General features: G+C 35.4%; 1 protein-coding gene across 1 annotated transcript in view; it reads right to left on the bottom strand.

Moving 5' to 3' along the window:
• The window catches only part of LOC118752281 (cell adhesion molecule 4-like), a gene marked incomplete at both ends in the record, with an annotated part of 28208 nt that extends 20195 nt beyond the window's left edge, over positions 1 to 8013 (bottom strand). The window contains 3 exons of the mRNA XM_036487152.1: positions 2872 to 3022; positions 3311 to 3456; positions 7807 to 8013. Of these exons, the coding sequence (XP_036343045.1) occupies positions 2872 to 3022; positions 3311 to 3456; positions 7807 to 8013 (504 nt within the window). The remainder of the gene's footprint in view (positions 1 to 2871; positions 3023 to 3310; positions 3457 to 7806) is intronic.
• Positions 8014 to 15412: the final 7399 nt, after the last annotated feature.

Raw genomic sequence — 15412 nt, 5'->3', positions numbered from 1 at the left:
TTTATGCAACCAGGAGTTAATATACATTGTTACCTTATATGAGCGATATTATGCTTAACTGTAATAAAACTGCATATATCGTTGCTTCCACTTGAACATTAGAGTTTCAGGAAAAAATTGTAAAGTTGTATTTATTTTATCTGTGTTATTCTAAAAAACTAGTGCAGTTGATAATAAAATTATGGGTTAAAGGTTTTTGGTTTACATGAAATAGAATATCAATTAAATAGCTAATAGGCGGACGAAATTAGAGGATGTGGTCGTGTGCATATGAGCATGTCTCACGAGCTGTTTGCAATCACGAGCCGCACGGTGCAATCGGTACTCTTTTCAGAAACATGATTTTTTTTCTTGCCAATATAATCTTGTTTTGCATATTTTTTATCGCAAAAAAAAATTATTTAACTCCCACAAAAATATTTCGGATCAAAGTAATATTTTTGTCGCCTATAATTTTGCCAGGGGTGGTTTTGAAAATGCTGTAGCTATGTGAAAGTGTTCATACAGCAAGGTTTTTTAGAAGCGTTTTGGAGCTAAAAGCAAATCAGGTTTTAATTTTGAATTTTCTATTTAATTTTTCAGTTTCATGACGCTTCTGTAAACGAATCTTTTGAATCAGATTAAGCAAATATTTTTGCCGCTTTTCATTGATGGGAAATTTTTTGCATATTTTTTAATTTAGCCATTGTCCGATCCAGGAATCAAAGCCAGCTTCTACGGAGTGGTAGTATGCAACTCTATAATTTAAGTTTTAAGTCAATGTCAAATTTTTGTATTTTATTTTACGTAAACAGATGAGTTTGATTTGCATAAAATTTGAAATTGTGGCAGCTGTGATCGGAAATGCTTTCAAAATAATTTGAAATTGAAGTAGAACTTTGAAACTGGGGGCAACCCTCTCCCAAAATATTTTATAAATAAAGCTAACTTTAACCTCACAGTTGACATGCATATAAACTATTCAATAAACTTGTCAGTTAAAATGATTTTTAGTTACTAAGCAGATGGTAACCTTTTTTTATAAATACTTTCGAAATAGAACCTTTTAAGTCGTATTAAAATATTTCATTTAAATTGTTAATTTAATAGAGAGTGATTTTATTAAAAAGAGACAACCCTATTCAAAATAAGAAAATTTTAAAATGTTGCAATTAACTTATTAATTAAATTGATTTTAAGCTTCAGTATATTTGGTATCTTGTTAATTAATTTGATTTTGTATTTCTTAAGCTAACTATTTAATAAATTGACTTTAAATGCTGAAAAAGGTGGCTACTCCCTTAAATAAATAACGTTTATTTTAATAAAGGTTACTTAACCGTGTGAAAAATTTCTCAAAATTACATCCAGTCATTTTAGCGTGAAAGTGTAATCAATATCCACACACAATTACGAACTTTCAAATTTACGAGAATAAAAAATATTGGTAGAATTCTGTAAAGCAAAATCAATACTAATATGAGGTATACCCGCGCAGAATAGTTCCAAGTGCAGAAGACCACGTATGTGTGGAGCACTTTTGTAAATCATAAATCTTCTGGGTAGCAACCGAACAGCCATTTGGTGCTAATCAGAGAAGGCAAAACCATCAGAAATAATTTGTCCGCTGGGTTTAGGACCGGCCACGTAAAATGAGCCGCCAACGAATACTCCCAAATTTTCTCGGATGAGACCCCTTCTTCGGCGAACGAAAAAAAAGAACTAAGGGCTAGTTGACGAGGCGTCCAAGGACCTCTTCTATGAGGGCCTGGATCGCACCTACGAACGCTACCCCGCGGAACCCCATCTTTATATCAAAACTCTGCTTCGGGATTTAAATTTAAAGGTGGACAATGATCTTTGGTGCCGGGAAATTCAGCTTCTACAAAGAGATGATGGACTTCGCCGGGGGCCGAAATATGGTAGTCTAATTTTCAAGCCCAGGATCAATTTCTGTAAGAACGTAGGATGTCAAGAATATACTATACTTAAATTATGAAGGGAATACTTTTCCACTCTGTTGAATGGTAACAGTACTAAAAGTAGTGGAGAAGATCAACCAAAGTGCCCAGTCGATGACGAAACAATCGATGCACCAGCGAACGAATATGGCGAGTTAGGTATAAAAAAATCAAGGCTGAAAAGAAAGCTGCTAGAGCTGACAGACAGCCTGCTGGCTGAGATTTTCAAGTACTGCGTATCAACTCTTGTGCAAAATTTGATCAGGTGAACGCATGCTTGGCAACTGAGATTTAAGTGCGCTCTGTCTGATAAATAAGAAAAGCGGCCACGCCATACGCGGCAATTATCGCGGGACCAGCCTTTTAAAAGTCGCTTATTAGGTCTTATTGGTTGTAATTCTAAAGCTTTGTATCGTTTAAAACCTGATTTGGCATCATCAGTATGACTTCAGGTATTCACTATACACCAAAGCTTAGAAAGAATCTGTAAGAAGAGAGTCAACACTATACTTTTTTCGATTTTAAAGCCGATTTCGGCACCAGGAAAAGAAGCTATTAAAATGACGATCAGTTGCACCACCAGCAACGTCAGAATTTTGAAGAACCTCCCCGAGTAATTCAATATCAAACGGGATTTAAGGCGGGAAATTTAAAAGCGAGATCGGGTCTTACTTTTATCGATTTTTAAAATAGATCCTACTCCCTTTTCAATGCAATAAACCACATCTTTCTAGCTGCATTACAATTCTCACAAAGTCACTTCAAAGATGTAGGTATCGACAAAAGACGAAAATATAAATTGTATACTCTTATATATATATATATATATATATATATCCTTAGATATCCGAAAAGTGTTTTATTAATTTTATTTTACCATGCATAAGCTAAGTAATTATGATTTTGCTCCACACAATGATCGTATACTTACACATAACATTTAACATAAGTGAGTCTTCGATTGCCGAGTTTTGCAAGCGCGGATTGGAGCCTTCGCACTTCAGCATTGTGCCATCGTCTTCGGGTTGTGGATGGAATGATAAGGTTGAGAAGACTTTGCCATTATTTTGTGTTGTCGTTAGCTACAAATAAAAAAATTTAGATAGTTTTGATTTTGAACCCAAAAAGTATTAACGGTAAGTGGCTAAGTAAATAAATGGGTATGTGACTAATATTTGTAATCCTACGTTAAGCCGTAAAGGAGTAATAGTTTAGTTTAATTTTTAACTAGGTATGCCTAAACAGTTAATTTTCAGGCGACGAGTTGTAATTAAATATTAAGTATAATACCAGTTCATAGTAATGCTTTTACCAGTAAACCTGAGTAAAGCAATAAAGTAACTGTTATCTTATTTCAGTTATTAACTTACCACTCCTCTTTTAAAAGGTCGATTATTCTGAGTCCAGCGTATTTCCGTATCTGGTACTGAGCCCGCAACCACACAAGTTAAATTATACTGAGTGCCAGATGAAAAGACCTTCAATTTATTCGTTAGGTTTACAGATGTAGGTTTTACTAGAAAAATTACAAAGACAAGTCTTCGATTTAAATATTCAAATAAATGCTTATTCGTTATGATTCATATTAGTTACAGTTTATATCGATTTAAAAGTTCACAAGTCAGTTACCAAAGATAGCGTAAACATTAATAAGAGCTGACTATGGATGGAATATGGATTGGAATCACGCCAACAAGGCAACTTTGTTCAAAGTAAATAATACGTAGTTTAAATAGTGATGAAAAAACAAGATGAGAGATTTTTAATAAACTGTTTACAATCAGAAATTTATCAAAATAAGCACTCATACGGGGCCTATGCTTCTAAGTTAAACTATAAGTGTTGTTTGGTTTTCCGGCTTTTAGAGACTTTAATGTATTTTTAGCTGTTTTTCTCTTTTATGAGTAGGTACATAGTTATTTATGAGCGCGCAGTAAATTCACATGGATGTATGGCCCTATTTGTGTGTGCGTACGGCTACCAAAGAAGATGAAAAGGAGAACTTTATAAGGTTTTTAATGACATGGACACAGTTAATCGATTTAAATATAACGATGGCACTGGCTTAGACATGTTCAACTCGGCATTCAATAAAAGAAGGAGCGCTATCTTCAACTGGGATGAACAACTGACGCAACTTCGCAAATAATAGACAGACTTAACCCTTTCCTTTCCAAATTTTCTCGTCGTAGGAAAAAATATTCCGAGCTTAGGTTTAAATATTCTTTAAATTTGAATATTTTGAGACGTCTTCTACCAGAAGTCGGACGGTAAGCCTAGATCTTGTGTTGTGGTTAAATCTCAATACAATACTTTTCTCATTCCTTCCCGTAGCGCGTCGGATTTGACAGCTGCGAGACTCGAAGCGCCTGGGAATGCCAGCATGGTTATCGCTTCGTGCTAAATGCCACGCAATGAGGACGCAATGCCGGATGCGGTTCGTAGCCTAATGGAGAAATTTAAATAGAACAGTATACTTATCCGATGCCATTGCAACTCCAGGCATTCAATCTGGGGCAGCTCGGAAATAAACACTCGCGGTGAGTCTCTTTTCGATGACGCTCTTAACACTAACCTAATAGTTTCTAATCGGGATAGCACTCCTACATTTAATTTTCCTAGTACTGATACCCTTAGTGGGTGGGAAGTAGTGCTTGATACAAGACTAACTAGCGATTGAAACAGTAGAGGCAGTATTATAATATATTTAGATAACTGGAGGGTATCTGATCGGCAATATTTTTCTTTATGTTTGCCCGAATCTTTCCCTTCCTTTTTGTAACCCAGTGTGGTCAGCAACAACTTTGCGAAACATAACTCTAGTGATTTAATGACCTTGGATGCTATTGGATCGGCCTTTAAAGACTCCTGCCCGTAAGTTCCTTCTGAAAGCAATACTCTCTATGGTGGAGTGCGAAAAGCTCAAATCTCAGGAAAGAGTCTCGTAAAGCTTTAAACTTAAGCTATTCCACGGGCAACTGTCAGCCTTATAAATATAGCTTGATAATCCTGGACATATTTCTGCTCTTCTATAGAATCAACGAAAGCATCCGCCAGGATGGGTAGGATCCTATCCAAGGAATATAGCAATCCTTCCTTCATGAAATAGAAAGATGAAGGGTAAACCAATAGTTCCAAGGAAACATTAGAACTTCTTTTCGCACCCATTTTCAACGCTGTAACCTTAATGAGATCTAAGCTGTAGATAGAAACGTAGCGGCACCATCCATAAATGTCGTTAACGAAATTATCACGCGGGAATATTCTCCCGCATGGGCAATTAATAACTTTCCTCTGGATCTTCCATGGCTGGAGAGCATATTCAAAACATGAATAATACTCAACTATGTTCCATCTATTTGACAAAGTGTTAAAGTAGTTTTCATTCGCAAAGTTTGTAAGGTGCTTAAGGACTTCAGACCCATTAGTCCTTCATCTTTTTTACTGAAAACTCTCGAGCGGCTACTTGTCATGCATAATTAGGCAACGGACAATTATCTATTACACAGCATGCTTAACAAAAAGGGCGCTCTACGAAATCTACGCAATAAATAGTATACGTCGGTGGCCTTCCTGGACATAGAAGGAGCGTTCAACAACGTTACCCAATGGCATTAGAGCAGTCACTCAGAAATCTGGTGATTGAGAAGACCGAATTACTAATATTTACCACAAGGAAAATATTCCTAATTTTAACCTACCTTCCCTAAATGGGCATACTCTTTCTCTTTCTCCTTGCGTAAAGTATTTGGGAGGCATTCTCGCACCGAAATTAAACTGGAAAATAAACACAGAGCATCACTTAAAAAAAGGTACTCTGTATTCCTGCAAGTAAATGCTGGGTAAGAAGTGGGACCTACGACCTGATCTTATGCCATGCATATTCTAGGCGGTGATTTGCTCAATTATTGCATACGGCTCGCGGGTTTGCTGGAAAGCCATAGATATGAACTACTTATATACATACAATGTTAGGCAGAGTAGAAAGCTGAGCATGGAGATATAGATTACTACCTGACCCAAAACATCAGTGGACATGGCCGTTTTAAAGCATACTTGCACCGCTTTAGACTTGCACCAAATGCTTACTGCGAGCAATGCGGACCAGCAGTTATCGAAGACGCAGAGCACATATTTTTAAAGTGTCCCCGTTTCAGCTCCATGAGGTCCGCACTTAAATGTAAGCTTGGTTTGTGCGTAACACCAGATAATCTGATTTCGTCAATGATAAAGAGCGAAGAAGCCTGAAAAGATGTCTGCCATATGGCTGCCCAAGTGGTTAAAGGAAAGTTCATAAAGGAAAGCCCGTTTTCTTGAAAAGTTACGGCATATAGAGGGCGAACCTCTCAACTAATATCGAAGAGCCGACATTAAACTGCTGCATCCGGACAGTGCTAGACTTAGAAATGAACTTCTTAGTGGTACAAGACAAAAAGGTGGGCAAGTTAACACCAACCAAGACAAACAGTGGAATAAAATGAACAGTAACAGACGTGGAGCTTAGTGCTCAAACCGCCTCCCGACGAAACAATTAACGGTGGTACCAGGGGGATCGGTACATAGACGGTAGGAGGTTTAGTAGGTCAAAGTCTCACACTGACGGGGTTAGGCTTTCGATGCATCCTCCTCTGAAAATAAAAAGAGTAAAAATAAAAAGCTCAGTCTCCATTGCGATTACTGTGGCGATCAGATCATGTCCGACGGAAACATTGAATGTCATCTGTCATTTGCCAACGATTGATCTATTTATTAAGAAAAGTGTTCACAGAGTGCCCTGAGGTTAAGAGAACTTTGGCTGTTGAAAGAACGTACGTACGGGTATAAACGTATCTTGTTCTCTTTCAAAAACCCAAGCATTTGCGAAAAAGCTGACTACATCTGTCCTTCGCTTCTCTTTGAGAAAAACTTCGGCACGATGTTTCCATTAAGGAAGGAGTGTCTATTTGACTACCGGGATGGCCAGTGTTTTTCAGGTCTTTGACATCAAAAACGCGTGCAAAATAATTTTAGCCTCAAAGCTGGCATTGCTATTTTTTAGGATAGCGTTGCCTGGATCAGGGCACTTGGCTGTGTAAGGATCATATCCATCAAGTTAGTGTGCATCTGAGCTATATTCAAAGCCGCATCTCTCAGCATCGGAAAAAGGTGGCTAATATTATGTGGAAAGATGTACAAGTATGTAGGGTCTGCAGGAAAAACGCACCGCATTTATTATGAAACTGTAACACCTGTAACAGAAATAAGTAAGCACAGAGCTCTTGGGCGTGAGAATCCATCCTGCAAGACTAGTATTCGAACATAATACTTTTTGTCGTAGCTGTAATTCACCAGAAGGAACGGTGTGGCATCTGCTCTATAATTTCCCCGCACTATAAGTAAGTAAGTGACATTAACTCACTGCAACTAATTAAGCTCTGGAACATCACATGCTGGGTTTGAGGGAAATAACCGACTTCTGCTGGTTTCTTTTCGAGTTTTCTTTGCGAGCTGTGGTTTTAAAACGGCCCAGCGTAAGTGCTGATTGGAATTGTTAAACTCGCAACTTCAACCAACCAACCAAACAAATGATTGGTTGTTTTGTTTTTTACCCACAACTTCTATTTATCCGTAGCCCGTAGCCCAAAAGAAAGCAACAGCATAGAAATAAAATTTGGTAGCCATATGGATACCATGAAAAGGAAAGTGATTCCTTCAGCACGCATAAAATCAATTGATGTAAAAGATGGAATTGCAAACAAGATTGTATACATGATATTATAGCTGTAAACCTACTACAACTTAAAAAAAATGATAAATTTGTAGAAAGAAGCAAAACTGAGCCGAAATTCATATAAAGAAATCTTTACTTTTAATATATTGAACTTACATAACATTTCGATGCGTATACTGCGTTCTACGGGTGGCACTAACTTGGTATTTGATGCCTGGCAGCGATAGGTATTATTTAGAGTAGCGCGTGTGATATGGGGCACCTCTAACCGATTGACAGTCACATGCCGGCCCATCGAAACGCCATTGCCTGACTCCAGTTGCATTGTCCCATTTAACCAGGTCACAATTGGTTCCGGTCGACCTGAAATTAGAAAAAAAACATATTCAGCAATGAGGTTTAAAAAAGTAGTTACGTATGTATATTAGGGTGCCGCACTATAAAATTATTTAATAATTATATTCTAAAACTTCCGCCGAAATATTTCGGCATAATATTAAGAATAACGTGAGCAGGACCTATTTGAAAATACCACCAAACATGTATGTTTTTATGAATACAATTATTTTAAAAAATATATTTAAAAAAAATTTCATCAGATAATAGAAGAATTTAAACTTAAAAGGTTTGCATAAAATGTTTAAACGTTTTATCAACGGAATCACAATAATGAGATTTCAAGGGTTATTTTCAAGGCGCTTTTTTGCTAACGTAAAACTCAATATTTTTCCCAAATATTTTGGCGAAGCCTTAGAATATAATCAAGCTTACAATTCCGGTGGAAAAAGCCGCATATTTTTAGCGGTGCACCCTAATGCACACATGTATGTATTTACATATATCATATATAATTTTTAACATATGTGTATAAATATCTACGTACTACCGATTACTAGAAGAGCGCACGGTACAATTATTTGTTCACTAACCTCAAACTGGGTTATTTTAAATAAATACTGGTATGTATACATTGAAAGTAAAATGCAATGACTGACATAACAAGTTTCTAATTTTTCCCAAAACACAACTACCGCAAACTAACAGCGTAGTCATAACAGTAAAACAGATTGTTATATAAAACATTCGACATAGAGGGCCTCACTCAATACGCTCATAAATGCAAGCAGTGCTACATTTTGCCCGCACTGCTACCACCTTTCTTCATAAAATTTGCTCTTCTGCATCTGCCAGCTGTTTTTCTGTAGTTTGATGGCATATTTTTCTTCTTACTTCTATGACACTTACATAAGAAAATGCAATAATTCTGGCCCACTCAACACGCTCAATGGCAAGCTGCTGGCCCAATGCAGGAAATGAAAACCATAGAATTATTATTATTTTAAGTAATGCGAGCGCAAAGTTCTCGATCCATTGGTGCACACACTCTAACGTACATACGACGTAACGTGTATGCGAATGCTGCGCTCGAATGACCCAAATGGCTTGAATTGCTTTACAGTGCTATAGCCACAAAGAACTGTAATAATAGTCCGAATGTATGTACATGAGGGCGGCCCAAAAAAAAAAGTAAAGTCGGAATTTTAATGCTCTCATCCGTAGGATTGTTCCATACCGAAAAAATTTACTCGTATTTTTTTTTTTTTTGAAATCAAAAAATAAAAAATAAAATTTAGAGGTCGTTTAAAGTTTTCAGTGTATTTATATATATATATGTGTATATATGGGAATAGAAAAACCTTTCGTGGACAATTTTTTAATACTAACGATTTTTTATTGGTTCTGTCATTGGATTTTTTTTTTGGATTTTGAGGGACCTATAAATTATAGCCACTGTAGAGAAACAGTGTTTTCCGATCGAAAAATACTGTTTTATAAGAATTATATACCATTTCTAGGAAAAGTTTGTTTATTTCCCATATAAAACGCATGGACAACTTTGGGCGCTTTGAGCGACCTCTAAATAATTTTTGATTTCAAAATAAAAAAATAGGGGTATCGGTATAGAACAATCCTTATCACATGCATTTTTGAACCGCCCTAATATATACATACGAATACAATGTTTGTGCTGGGGCGGCTGTTCGTTTTGCAATTGTGTGGGTTAGTGTTAATACCGATTTTGTTGCTGTGGCATTGCATTGCATTGCATTGAAACCGCAAGGCAGTAACCACGAGCTTACTTGATTACTTTTGCCATCACCAACGTTACCATCGCTTGGTGGCTTGGACAGTGTCAGCTGTTTTCGTTATGCACATACAATCATCAATGTTCTGTGCCTTTCTGTGCATTGCCATGGCGTGCGGTATGTCCTCGTGTTGATCGCTATAACGCGATGGAACTATTAGGGTTGGGTGTGGCAAGTTCCGGTGAAGCAAGTAAGCGAAAAATATACGTTTAATGTCATAAATGTAATTGAGCTAAGATCTTATTTGAGGGTGAGTAGATACAGAGTGGGATGCCAGTGCAGAGTGAATGTGCGAAAGTAAAGCGAGCGCGATTGGTTAGTGTGCAAAAAGTTTTGACTTTTATTAGTTTTCAAGTGCTCTTCGGTGAAGTACATATGGGAATTATTGAATTTTTCAACTCTCCGAACTCGGCTCTCGTCACCATATTAATTGTGTCAGTCGCTGCTGATGTGCTTGGTGATATAAACTTCTACTTTTATGAATTAACAACAGAGACAATTTATATTTACAAATTGAACGGAAAAATCTGTGTAGGCTTTTTCTGATACGCAAATTGCTAGCTGTTCTCTAAGGTTAGGTTAGGTTGGAATGGTTGGCAAAGAAATTCTCTGCACATATATATGTATCTATAGGCCGATATAGACCAGTTGTCATACCACAAGGAGGAACTCTCACCCCTCCCAATACGCTGTGGGTAATTTAATCAGTTTATGTGGCCAAAAGTCGCTTTTCGTACTTAAAAAAAAACCCTTTTCGGCCTTGGTATTTGATAAAGCAAACTTCAAGATAAATAACGGTGTCTTTTAACGAACGACAACTGCTACGCAAGTGATCAAATTAGTTGTCTGTGAGTGGACAACTGGAACACATATGTCTGACATAATCTTAAATTACACAGTGCAACACTCAAAATATGATGGGGATGAGGCCAATTTCATTCATTAAAAGAGATCAAAATATGAATAAATACCAAAGCATTTGAAAAAGTTGGTTCCCATTTCCTTTTAACATCGATTTAAAGTTATGAACTTAGGGTTAAAAACTAAACAAATACAATTATGTTTTTTTGGTTTTGCTAACAAATTTCATACCTACATACATATATGTATATACATACATATATATAAATATAATAAAATTCGCCCATCCCCTCTCCTTTCCGCTCAGGGAAAATGTTTTTTTTTTCAAGAAATTACACCTGAAAATACAAAATTACAAATTGAGATAAAAAAGAAATGGTAAATTCTTTGGTACTTTTTTCATTATTTGACCAGCTTAATGAAATGCTTTTGGTCGGATTCCCAATGTTAAAAAAACTCGCTACACTTTTTTGGCGCTATGCTAGCTGTTATTTCCACCTATGAGTCCTCTGCAAGGTCCTGAAGGAATAGTTTCCACGCATTATCAGCGAATGACTCTGCATCGCTCATATAATAATTCGCAAATAGTTCTGCCAGGCGCAGATGCAAAAGTGGCTTTTAGTTGGGAAAGTAGCGTTATTAAAAAAAAAAAAATTGGGTATGGTTTAAAGTATCATAATTGATGGCTTCTATGCTTATTTTAAATATCTTATAAATCCATCAGCATCATAGATATTTAAATTCCTCTAGGCGTGAAAACTTTAAGAGGCAGAAAATTAATTGGAGAAGCTAGGATATTATTTGTTTCTTTTATACAAAGATTCGAAAAACTATTCTCACTAGCGGAATGGTTTGTGACGTATATTTCGGGTATATCCTTACTAATATAATAAATCCGAAAGTGAGTTTTTTTGTTTGCTTTGCTTTCGCGCTTTAACTAATCAACCGATCATCATGAAATTTTGTACACTGCTTTCATTTAGCCCAACTTAATCTCGATTAGACAAGGGGGCGTGTCACTTCCCTACAAACGGAATTTTTCATACTGCATTACTCAGGAAACATTTTGGATATATTACTGGATGAGGGCTGCCACCCTTTAAAAAATCAAATTTAACTTCAATTAAGGGAGTTATTTATTTCAAAATTATATTAAAAAATTGATGTCAAGAGGCTTAAAACAGCTCTAGTTCGAATAAATTTTGAAAAGGGTTGCCACCTGTTTGAAAAGTCAAGTTAAAATTAATTATACCCAAGCTATCTGAAGAATTAAAATATGGCTGCCTAACAAAATATTGTTAAGAAACGGTTAGTTTGAAAGTTTTGAATAATCTTTAAGTCTTTCCCAAGGGTTGCCGACTTTTTAAAAATTAAGTTAAATTATTTTGAATTAAGTATTACAATTATTTTGAATTAATAATAATTAATTTAATTAATTAAGTATTACAATTATTAATTAAGTATTACAATTATTTTGAATTAATATTGCATATAGGAGGTTTCCATCTGTTTAAAATCTCCAGTTCAGTTCAGGGGATACGTTAATTGAAAAAGTATGACAAAGAAAGTTTTTGTTTGAAAATATTTTGAAGATGGTTAAACAAATTTTAAACTTCCTGTTTTTTAGTTGAGTTTTCTTGAAATAAATTTTACTCAATAAAACACGGGGAAATTTCGTACGCTCTGCGAAGCGGGTGAGGGCGATCTAGTTTAAGTATATATACATCTTAGATCCTTCTTTGGATCTTCAGAGCTTCACTGATCGTATCTAAGGCAGAGAATTGTAGGTCAAAATATTTGCCATAACCTTTTAGCAACAAATCGAGTTTAATTAAATTTTTGGGAAAAGGATATAAAATATCGGATACTGGTGACACCGCTAAAACCGAAGCCGTTTGACAATGGGATACTAGTGACACTGGCAAAGTGCGAATAGATACTCCCAATAAACATTACTTAATAGTAATAATAAATTGGTGCGGAATGGCAGCGCGCTTTGCTGAGCACTACACCACAGCGGCCGCCAAGGGTAGGACTAAAGTCCGACAATGAAATCCCACCTACACCAAGTTGCACAGTTTTACTAAGTGTTTGGCAGATCTTCTCCTCCAATTTGTGGTGTCCGTCCTCATGTTATAACACAAATCGAGGGACGTGCTGTGAGAAAAATTCGTTTCAAATTTACATGGTGCTCGGGCCAGGGATAGAACCCCGGTCCTACGGAATGGTAGCCACTTAGCCACAGCGCAATTTTGTCTTCTGAGTAAAAATTGGAAACCCAGTATACCCAGTATGCTATGTACACTGGCGAAAGTTTACTAATTTACTCATTGAATTTTTCGCCATCGACTTTTCGGCGTTTTTTAAGCTTCACCATCACAGTTTAAACAGCTCATAACGTTAAAAAAGCCAATGAGCTTCAAACTTTTTGCGGTTAAATTAGCTGGAAGCAACAACAGCAATTTAATGTGAACACAAAAACAACGTACAAAATTACGTTAATGTTAGTTGACGTTTGAAAGTCAGGCGGCAAGCAACAGGGCGTATGAGTGACTAACGTACATTTTTGGTTAATGAAAGTTTACTCATTTCGAGTGAAATGTTTTGGAAGCAAAGTGTAATAAATGCTCATTTAGAGGTAGTAAGCCACACATTTTAACAGCATTCGCAACACTTTCTGCGACAGCGAGTTATGAACTTTGTTAGTTTTTTATTAGAGGAAGACGTGAGCTATGCCGTTTTATGCAAACGGCCTTGAGCGCCAGAATAGCATAACTGAACGCTTAAAAAAAAAAAAGTTGAGGTATAGCTTAAAATACATTACTAGAATCGAAATAGCACGCTTTTTAGTTTTCAGTTAGTATAATAATAAGCATCATATACATATGTAGGCGTAATGAAATGTTTGGCAAAATTTGGCACAAATGTCAGTTACGCGGTTTTACAAAACGACGATAGGCATATCAGGTTGATGTGAAATATTGTTCTCTAAAAATTTTAAATCATTTTTGTTTGTTTATATATATCTTTTCATAGCGTTAATTTGTAAAGCATACCACAGTATTTATTTTTATCAACTGGCAACATTGACTGGTGAGAACCGTTAAATTATTTTCGTATAAGTGGCAAAAGATTTCGTAGCGCAGATCTAAGAATTTCAGTTTCCCTGCGCTATAAAGAAAGATAAATTCAGTATTTGGATACATTAGTAAGATTCTAAGTTTAGGGTTTTTGCAAATATTTCATAAAGTTCCTAATGGAGTTAAAAAAATAAAAAAGTCTCGTGCGTCTGATATTGTGATACCCAGAAATTTCATGCGCCTCATGAATTAAGTTGGATTTTGGTTTTTTTAAAAACAGTTCAGAAAAAAATCCTTTTTAGACCATTTCATTTAATACCCATATTTTTAATAATTGCTTTAACTTATTAAACAATTTTAGATTACCTTTTTAAACAGGTGGCAACCCTCCTTAATATTCAAACTAAGGATATCTAACCACCTTCGCTTCATGTCATATTTTAATATATCATTTAGCTTACTTTAACTAAATTCTAACTCTAAAACATTCGGCAACCCTATTCAAAATATTGTCAAAACCAAAACCTTGTTGAACGTTTTTCGACTTACACACATATTCCGATACATATTTCAATTGGATATATAATTCCCTTAATTCAAGTTAAACTTAATTTCTAAAACATATGGCAGGCCTCTTAAATAAATTTCAGAAGAAAACCCATGTCAATTAAATACTTAATTAAATACTTAAATTTGAGTTTGACTTTTTACACGGGCGGAAACTCTCTTTAATGTTATAAATGCTCAAACTAAATATTTCTAATTCTCCTTTGTTTGACGCCCATATTTCAATATTTCATATAATTTAATTTAATTTGACTTTTCAAACAGATGACAATCTTGCTCAAATTTTTCTTAAAACAAAACCTCGTTAAACCATTTTCGTCTTTTAAATTATCTAATACTCTTAATTAAAAGTGAATTTAATTATAAAATCAGATGGCAACCTCCTACATACAGTTTAGAAATAAAGCTTCTTCAAAAAAATTTTGATTTATATTTATATTGAAGTAATTTATATAACCTTTTTGAAACAAGTGTAATAATTGATTAAACTTAAAAATAAATTGAATGTAATTTTTTTATCAGGTGGCAACCCTTTTTGAAAAAATAAAAAAGTTATTGCACATCAACAGGCCAAGCGCTCGATTAAAAAGAAAATCAGATCCACATTAACTGCAATCATCAAATGCACATATGTATGTATGTGTTTACATACATACGCTGCGATTAGGTTATAAATATTGTGACATCTATTACTCAAAAGCCGAAATACCTACACACACATACCTTACAGATCTTGAAAAATAGTAAACAAATTAAAAAGGGAGTTATCGTTGGGTTTGCAGTTTTGATTGCAGAAAACTTTCGAGATTATATATGCGTTTACTTAAACAACAAATACCAGTACGTGAAAGCCAAGGAGAATTTCCTCGATTCACAAGGTAATGGGCGACACTGACAAATGCCTTGATTAAATTGTAACATTAGAGCAGATCCCGATTGAGGATGTGTCGAAGCAACACGAAAAGTCCAAAAGTACGAATGTTTATTTACACAAATACAAGCGCATACAAAAAAAAAGATTTAACAGCATACTTTTGGATACAAATGTTTGCATAAAAAATGAACAACATTCGTATGCAAAGGAAATGGTGAGAGTATGTATGACTT

This window comes from Rhagoletis pomonella, unplaced genomic scaffold, assembly GCF_013731165.1.
Source record: "Rhagoletis pomonella isolate Grant_MI unplaced genomic scaffold, Rhpom_1.0 Rhpom_scaffold_01363, whole genome shotgun sequence".
Lineage (NCBI taxonomy): Eukaryota > Metazoa > Arthropoda > Insecta > Diptera > Tephritidae > Rhagoletis > Rhagoletis pomonella.
Note: the sequence above shows the minus strand (reverse complement) of the source record. Positions and strands in the feature narration are given on the sequence as shown.